The 9,353-nt window shown below is 38.1% G+C and overlaps 1 protein-coding gene across 1 annotated transcript; it reads right to left on the bottom strand.

Annotated features, from left to right (window-relative positions):
• Positions 1-839: 839 nt before the first annotated feature.
• On the bottom strand, positions 840-9,333 carry f11r.1 (F11 receptor, tandem duplicate 1). Its single transcript, XM_026182198.2, has 10 exons — positions 9,058-9,333; positions 5,025-5,084; positions 4,564-4,680; positions 3,850-3,999; positions 3,553-3,755; positions 3,360-3,462; positions 3,134-3,241; positions 2,959-2,971; positions 2,773-2,827; positions 840-2,408 (listed from the first exon to the last, which is right to left on the bottom strand). Exons 1-10 carry the CDS (start codon positions 9,107-9,109, stop codon positions 2,373-2,375), a joined length of 897 nt encoding a protein of 298 aa, XP_026037983.2. The 5' UTR covers positions 9,110-9,333; the 3' UTR covers positions 840-2,372.
• Positions 9,334-9,353: the final 20 nt, after the last annotated feature.

The following is a 9,353-nucleotide window of genomic DNA, read 5'->3' as shown; positions in this document are numbered from 1 at the left end:
CGCTCAGCACGACCGGTTTTGTGGTAGGTCAGTGATGGTCTTGAGAGGAATGTCCATGGATGGAAGCAAAGGCCGCTACAGATTAGGCAACGGCACCCTGATTACCAGTAAGTATCGGGTTGAAATCTGTGGACCCACTGTAAGACCCTACGTTGGTTCAGTTGTTCCTGGGTTCCTCCTGAGTCCACAACAATGCTGGGCCTTATGTGGTGAGAGTATGCAGGCAGTTGCTGGAGGATGAAAGAATTAATACATTGACAGGTCCCATGTTCACCTGATCTAAATCCAGCTGAACTCCTCTGGGACATTACGTTTCTGTCTATCTAATGCCACCAGGTTGCACCTTAGACTGTCCAGTCTAACTCCTGAGTACAATTCTAAGTTGCTACAGTGAAATTTTAGTAAAATGTACTTTTAATTTTAAGAGTATCTTTGAATCCAGCCCTCTGTAGGTTGATCCTTTCGTTCCTAACACATTACCCAATCTATATTAAAATAGAAATCCAGCATGATTTTCCCCCACACATATGATATAAAGTGTTCCTTTATTTATTTTTTGAGAAGGGTATAATGAACTTTCCCCAGTTTCAAAAATAAAAGTGCTGTTCCACTGTCATTTTAGTCTATACATGGCAGACAAAAAAAAATCTAACATGCGGCAATAGGCTTATAAGGAATTGATGTACATGTGCTTTAACTTTATTGGATCAGCATGTATTTGCAAGTACAACTAATTTTTATAAAAAGAGCAGTATTTATAGGGTCAGTGAGGGTTGGCTAGTCAAACAGTCAGTCTGTAGATGACACAAAAGCTAAATATTACCCTTCCGAGACAAATGTAGACCTATTTTAAAAGAGTTTATTATAAATAAGCACACAGAAAAATTATACACTTATACAAAAAGGACAAAACAACATCCACTTAAATATCGAATGCCATCAATATATACTTGGATCTCATCACACCACTATCTAAATGTTAGCGTCCAGAGGTATACAGCATTTCATTAAGATATGTTGTGTGAAAATTGAATGTGTAAGAAGCAAGTAGATCCAAGGCATTGACTTCATACAACCTTCTCCATGAATCCTATTCACAAAGTAAACTTTTACCCCTTTTCCACTAACAGGAAATCGGTTCAGTACTGGCTGTACACCTAATCTTGAAGCCTTCAGAGCATTCTAGCCAAAAATAAACTGGTTGGGACCTGACAGTCGGTCCCTTGTTGGAATAAAATGGATGTTAAGTTTTTCCAGTGTGAATCATGGTGAAATCGGTGGGTGTGCTAGCTTACTGCTAATACTGCTTTAGGGTTGCGCACTCTCAGCATTAAGTCTCACCCTTCCTAAACAGGCTCTATGCCAAATAAGTGGAAGCCTTTTTACTAAGCAGGAAAGGCATATTCTCTCACACTCACACGCACACACACACACACACACACACACAAACATCACAAGGAATGTAGCAGTTCATGACTTTAGTTGCCAAAGGCGCACAGACGCAGACACATACCCTCTAAAATAAACTGAAGTCATTATGTGAATTTGGAAACAGTATTGAACCATTTTCCTGCAGTGAAAGGGGTATAAGAGTGACCATTTAATCCCAAGAAGCTATCCAAATTTTAAAATTAGTTTTATTTACAAAGAAAGAGAAAAAAATTATCATGTACATTACATCAGATCTGTGGTTGGAAAAAGAAATAAAAAAAAAAAAAACCAAAACAAACAAAAGCAGGAAAAACAAAAAAATGAAACACCTTTAAAAACGTGGCTGTGATATTGAGGCTCTGTTAACATTTCAGCTAACCCACAAAGACCGATAAGAGAGTTGTGCTAGCGGAAATGAATGTGATGGGACAGCAAATATAATAAATGCAGCAATATACGTCTGTCCTCAATGTAAAGATAACAAATAAATATATTTATTCATTTACTGCTGCTGGTAGTGGTGTAGGGGTACTCTAATTAACCTTGTTTTCACAAGTAAGCGCATATCTTTAAAATCTTGTTCTTCATAAGACAGAAGATAAAAAGCACACAGAAAAGCACACATCGGTGATGAGCAGAAAATTGGTCTCTGCTGAAAATAGGTCACTAGTGGCCACAGTTCATTTCAGTAAAGATAGATACAGTACAAGGTTCATTAGTTATCTATTTCCTTATTTCCTGTAGGGTGTTGCTGCATGAACCTCACGTGTTGATGCATTTGACAGACTACTGTAGCTGGCTCAGGTTAAAAAAAAATATATATATATATATTGCAATGGTCTATAAAAACTGCATTGTACAAACTTTCAAACTCCTGGAAAACCACACACTTAAGAGACATCTCGCTCAGAGCGCTTGCTGTCGCCACTGCTGCTGGTACACTATACCACAAATGATGACTTCTGTGTGAAATCCGCCTGAGAAACAAGCATATCAAACAACACAATCAAAATAAAGCTCTGCTTCATCCATTTTTGCACAGATACCATGTTTTAGCCCTGTATGCAAAGTGTATCACATGTGACACATGAGTTAGTTTATGCCGACTAGTTGCACAAAAAAAAAAAAAATACCAGATGTAAAATTTAACCTTCGATAAAGCAAACTGATATTTAGTTTAGCTTAGAAGGTTCAAGTAACACTCCAATTTTTAAAAAAAATTCAATTTTCTGGCAATTTCAAAGTTCAAATATACCAAGCACACTTCATTATAACGAGAGCTAGAAGTACTTATTATAACAATGAATCCGCTAGTGGAATGAAAGGCAACGTTGTACTTACATCATCACCACCACCACTAGGTGCTGCTTGGTAAGACTGGTTCATCTTTGAACTGCTGCAAGAAAAATGAGGGGGGGAAAAACCCAGTATTGACATCACCAAATATAGATCGCTATCATTTTTACATTATTAAACCAAAGGCATTAATGTTAAGTAACATTTAAATGCATAGAAATATGCACTTACCTTTCTTTCTTTGCTGTAATAGGAAGAAAGGAAAGAACATCAGCACAGAGTACTTCTTACAGATACACTTTTTAGACCTCTGCCTGCCTGAATCAACAAACTAACTTTTCGCTGATCATCGTCAGAACAACGAGGACGGTAAAAGTCTGATTTGAATATAATGTGGAAAACTAACCAGGCAGATATCCTTTCTTTTTGGCAAACCAAACGGCAAATATCAGTAGGGCCACAAGCAGCAGAGCCACTATTACACCAGCGACAATTCCTCCGGTGTTTAGGTCGCCTTGAAGAAAACACAGGGAAACATAAAAAGGTGAACCAGCACACTTTCTTTGTGAGGTAAGGAAGAAATGGCTCAGGCGAAAGCATTTTGTGGAGTTTAAAGTGTGAAAGGAACTTACGAACTTCCATCTTCATAGCTCTACATTTCTGAGCAGGGCCAGCATCGTTGACAGACTCACAGTAGTAGTCAGCTGTATCAGTCTTGGCTGCAGCAGGAAATTTCTGTGGCCACACAGGTATATTTTAAACTTAAAGGCCAACACACCATATCAGTCATAGTAAAGGTTACACATGTAACTAGCTAAAGCTTACCAGTTCGCCACTGGTTGAATTCAACTTGTAGGTGGCGTTTTTGAAGCCAGCAACGTTACTAGGGTTATCAGGCAGAAGAACGTTGTTTTTGTACCACTTGTATGTGGGGCGCGGTGAAGCGCTTTCATCAATGCAATACAGGATGGCTGTGCTGCCCGTTGTTACCGATGAGGGGACTTTACAAAATGGCACAGATGGAGGCACTGTAGGACAAAATGTTTAGTTTTTATCTGGACCACTTATAAATGGCAACATACGGTCTTCATTACAGCAAGTAAATGTGATACATAGTCTTACCCAGAACAGTCAGAGTCACTTCTGTTTCCCCAACTTGGGTTTTGTCAGCGCTGGTTATCTCACAGGTGTACACTCCAGTATCTTTACGAGTGACTTTGGAGAATCTCAGATTGCTACCACCATACACATTCAAACGGTCAGCATACGGCGCTGTGGAAGAAACGCAGCATTACGTAACCAGCATGCAAGTATTCAGACACCACATTCAGCAGATGGGTTTCAGGACAGGTTATTTGGTTGGTCACAGAAAAAGGTTTTTTCTAGTGTTGTCAGTGTTAATCTAATTAAAATGACGTTAACGCCATAACTGCATTAACTCGGCGAGCGCCGTTAGCTCATCAACGTGTTAGTGCAGTTAGCTCGTTAACGCCGTGCAGCCCCACGCATGGGGCGATCCGCGGTAACTCGCTAACAGAGATTTTCCGCGTTAATGCAGTTTTGGCGTTAACGTCATTTTAACGAGATTAATGCTGACAGAACTAGTTTTTTCTTTTAATCTAAATCTGGATCTGTCAAATAAAACGGACCATGGCAGGCACCAATGTGATCACCGTGACTGATATTGATGATATTACATTCACCGAATTTTGTCAACAGTGACATCAAAATAGAATTTTTGGAAAATTGTGGTTTTATTTCACATGCATCATGTGTTTTTGTTTTTTAGTTAAACTAATTAAAGTGTCAGTTAAAAGAAAGAAATGTCAAACTTACCTGTTGGTTTCCCATCGTGAACCACAAACACCTGAGAGCCTTTTCGGTCCTTAAACTTCCATCTAAGTAAAATGTTTGAACCAAAGTCTCCTGAAAATGAGCATGTCAAATCCACATCTGGAAAGAGAGAGGGAAATTTGTGTGGTGACACCATTAACCTGCATAATTCTGCAGTCTATTATTTAAATGCAGTTTTGTCTTATTATATGACTTCATCTTGAAAACCTCTGAATCTGTGATTTTAGCAGACACATCATAGACAGTTTGCAATTTTCCTGGGTAATCATTCACAATCCCATTTTTTGTTTTGTTTTTTTAAATTCTCTATTTTTAACATGTTTGATTTCATTTTCTGTTTATGCTATTTTTTATATGAACAGCACTTTGTGAACCCTGGTTTATTTTAAAGTGCTTTATAAATAAAGGTGGTATGGTATTCAAAATTTTGTTTTAAAACTCACCTGTGTTCTCTTCCGCTCGTACATTTGCCTTTGAAGTAGTGACCGAATATCCACTTACACCTAGACACACAGATTAAAATAAAACAAGTAAATAAATAGAACACTCAGCATCAAGTGTCAAGTCCAAAATACTCACTTCCTTTAAGCGAACCGGCTTGTAGCCTAAAGGAATATAATGCAAGTGAATGCACGGTCATGATAGAGCTACCATTCTTTGTCTCTGAAATAAACTACAAAACAGGGAAAGCATAACTTGTGTAATGGAAGGTTTGATATGAGTGATCGGTACAAGTGTTGAAGTGGACATGTAGCGATACATGACTAATTTACTTCATGGAGCCCTGTTCATAAAAGCTGACATGGATGCAACTCTGTCTGTGAAGCTTATTTAAGAAAGAAGTGGTTAAAGTAAAATTTTTAAAAACATGTTTAGCGTCATCTTCTGTCAGCACGGAACATTTCATCATCAGGTTGGTTGGTCGGTCGCAGCCAATAGTTAACTAACATAAACTAATGTTACTAACTCGTAACAGAAACAATAACTTGGGGGCCTAAGGATGATAGTCATCAAATCTTGTTTGGTTTTCATATTTTTAGTGATATCAACTTATTTTCTTTCTTTTTTTTGCTATATTTTCCAGGTAACCTATATTTGACCAAAGCATAATAAAACCAGAAATTCTGTTTTTTGTTGTGTCACCCGAATATTTTTAGTGGCCCCCATATGGCCACGCCTATGAAAACATTCTGGAGGTGCCCCTGGTTCCATGATCAGCTGTAAGTGCTATTATTACTGTGTGGAAGCAGTTACTGAGTCACCAGCGATCCAAACCACCTCTAGCATTAATATCAGCACACACACAAAAAAAATGTGCACCAGGAGCTTTACAGCATAGGTTTCCACAACTAAGCAGCTCTTGTATGCGTAATATACAGGTGGCTCTATACTTTTGTCTATATGCTGCTTGTGTGTATGGCTGCATACGGGCCAAGCACTCTTGAAACGCAAATGTAATTTATACACGTTTCATTACATGTGCACTGTCAGTGTAAATAAAAAAAATACATATATACATGACCAAAAGAGACAACAACATAATATTAAAATAAGCCAGTGTATAAAATACAATAAGCTTACTGAATAAACCTATAAGCAATATCCTTACCATTTACTTGGACACACACAGACCCCATAATGGTTTATAAAAGAAAAATTAAAAAAAGCTTATTGATAACACACACTAACAATAGGCCCTGCAGGATAGGAACCTTTTGGGTTTAAAAATACTCATTGTGTACTCAATGTACTCTGTGTAATCTAACCCAGCGGTCCCCAACCTTTTTTGCACCACGGACCGGTTTATGCCCAACAATATTTTCACGGACCGGCCTTTAAGGTGTTGCGGATAAACACAACACAATAAAACTAGTACTGGTACCGAAAAAAAGAAGATTTATTTATAACACACGTGAAAAGACCCAGGAAAACCGAGTAAACGATAAAAACGATAACAAAATAACGCTGAAAACCGATAAAAACCCTGAAAACCATACATTTCACACCTGATCGTCAACTCTCGGCCCGGTACCAAATGACTCATGGACCGATACCGGTCCGAGGCCTGGGGGTTGGGGACCGCTGGTCTAACCTGTCTGAAAAGTGAAGCATGGCGTGAGTAGGAAGTTTGTGCCAACCATTTGCGGAACACAAAAAGCAGATTAAAAAAAGAAAAGAAAAAAACCCCTACACACATGCACAGATAGTGCTCTGCTTAAGCTGCTTTGAAAATTGGGTTTTAATAAACCCAGTTTTAACACTCCACAAACATGGCATGCAGGAATAGGTGAAGAGACGCCAGGAGGAGATTTTATTACTCAGGCTTCAAAAGGTAACATCATTTCAAAGTTAATTTTTTTTTGTACTTTGTTTAACAAAAGAGACCTAATGGTGTCTAAAAATCAATCGAAGGTTTTCATTCATTTAAATAAACTAAAATAATCATTCTAGGCTGACGGCCACGATCAGAAAACCCAAGTCCTCCCTCTGTATTACCAGGAAAATTATAAGGTATTCCCAGTAGACCACAATCTTCCATTATGTAAATAATCAGGCATACAGCACTGAGGATTGAAAAACACACCCTTTGCCTAAACACTTGGAGCATGCTCAGAAGCTTTCAGGGAGTGGTCAAGCAAAACATCAAAACAAAAGTGGCTCATTCCTGTCTGCTGAACCAGGAAGCTTCCGGTGAAACTATCGGCTCTCTGGGTGAAACTGGGTCTTTTCAGGCACGTCAGCGGAGCTTCGGGGACACTAAATCATTAATGCAGCCAGTAAAAAGCTTCTCTGTCACACCACATGTCCATCTGTTGCCCCACTCCACATTACACTGCACAGCTGCCATTACTTTAGAGTTACATGATTAACCACTGCCCTGTCTGCTAAGCTTAGGTAGCACAGAGAAGCTTCAACTACAGCAGAAGGCAGATAATTATTAACTCAGTGCAAATTCATTCTGTGAGCATTCATCACGTTTTTTTACAAGGTGCTGATAAAAATAAAGCTAAACTTCAGATTAACATTGATACAAATACACTGCTGGCATGTGTTTTCATGGCAGACCAACCTAAAGCCTGTGGGCATTTCTTATAGGCAATCTCAACCGAGATAAGTTTGATGGAAAAATAAGGTAGGAGTGCAAACTGAAAGAACACACCATGACTTCCTTGTTTGCATACTTTTAGAGTTTCGGTGTACATACATACTGAGAAGTCCTGACAGCAAATGTACCTGAGAAGTCAAACAAGTTTTAAAGGAACTCGTCTGACAAGCCAGAGTTTGATTCATACAGCAGAGTGTGCTTATTGTATTGCAGAGGAATGGTAGGGGATGAAAATCCTCACTTCGTTACAAGTTTGTGGGAGAGTTGTTTTATTTTTGTACGTAACATACACACGTGATAACCTGAACAGACTTTGAGTTTACTAACTGTTAATACCAATCCATAAAAATTAATGTGAAAATACTTGACATCTTGCAAGCAATTCAGAAAATCTGAGACAGTATAAAGGATAAAAAGCCACTCAACATGTGTATAATGACAAATGTGAAACTGTATGCAAGACAATCACAACAACAAAAGCAGCAGCAGCTCCATATTAACCTTTAAAAAAAAAAAAAAAAAAAGCAAACAACACAAACTTAAAACTGATAACTACACTATTACACAAATGACCATCAAGCAGCACAAGGAAACTTGGAAGGAAAATACAGAATAACGAGGAGATGACATTTAAATTAAGGCGGAAGTACGAATAATATTACAGATATTGTTCAGGTCTGGGGGTGTATCTGGATGAATCGCTAAACTAAACTGATTTTTGTCCCTGATCACAGTTTTCTTATTTTTACGATTAACTTATCTTTTCCATAAAGAGCTTTTTTTTCATGAAGATTCACCTTTTTTGTTTGTTTGTTTTTCTGCAGAGATGATTATCAAAAAGCCGAGCTGTATATAAAACACACTGCACCTCACAGAGAATTACAACAGGACAAATGATGCTGACCGATACCTACTGACCCCTTTAGAGTGGGCATGTGACAGGAAACTTAAGAACTTACCAAAGTAAACATTTGATTGAATATGGCCTCGCTAAACATCTTTACATTTGTGTAAAAGTAATGGTGGTGTGGAAACGGAAGGTTAAGATGTTTTAAGAGTAGGACAATTCCAGTCATGTAATAATTCAAAATGGCCTTTCATGGTTCTGCTCAAGACTAGGGCGTTGTAACTGAACCTGCCCATATTTTTAAAGAACCGTTAAGCTTATAATTACGGTTTGGCAAAAACTACTGCAAAACAAGATTACTATCTTCTTTAAAAATGAAAAAACAAACAAAAAAAAAACAAAAAAAAAAACAAGACACGGAGCTTCAACTGTTGAATGGCTACAAAGACTAAAAGAACAGCACATAAATAAACATTTTTTAAAAATTAATAGATAACTAAAAAGAAATCCCAAGTTTTCTCACCTATTGCTGCGCCAGAGAACAAAAGCAGCCAAAGGACTCCTCTCACAGTCATGTCGGGTTTCTTGTTTATTATTCGACGGCGTTCTCCTTTAAAAATTCTCGAGTAAAACAAGCCGAAAGTACGCAAAAATCTTCTTTGTGTCGAATAAAGAACGAATGGTCTCCGTTTCACCGACTCCTATTTCTCTTATTTCGACGTTTCCAGCTCGAGTAAACACCTCTTGTTACCTAAAGAATCAGCGCAGGTGACTACAAACACCTAACTTCCGGTAATAAGATCCTGTCAGGTGCCGCCC

This window comes from Astatotilapia calliptera, chromosome 10 (genome assembly GCF_964374335.1).
Source record: "Astatotilapia calliptera chromosome 10, fAstCal68.1, whole genome shotgun sequence".
Classification (NCBI taxonomy): Eukaryota; Metazoa; Chordata; class Actinopteri; order Cichliformes; family Cichlidae; genus Astatotilapia; species Astatotilapia calliptera.
Note: the sequence above shows the minus strand (reverse complement) of the source record. Positions and strands in the feature narration are given on the sequence as shown.

Bases quoted from the DNA above. Each gene is read 5' to 3' on its own strand.
- f11r.1 (XM_026182198.2), bottom strand. From the start codon at position 9,109: ATGACTGTGAGAGGAGTCCTTTGGCTGCTTTTGTTCTCTGGCGCAGCA. The intron at 3,756-3,849 runs GTAAGACTATGT...TTTGTCCTACAG, and splicing joins AGTGACTCTGACTGTTCTGG to TGCCTCCATCTGTGCCATTT. The intron at 3,463-3,552 runs GTAAGCTTTAGC...GTGTGGCCACAG, and splicing joins ATTCAACCAGTGGCGAACTG to AAATTTCCTGCTGCAGCCAA.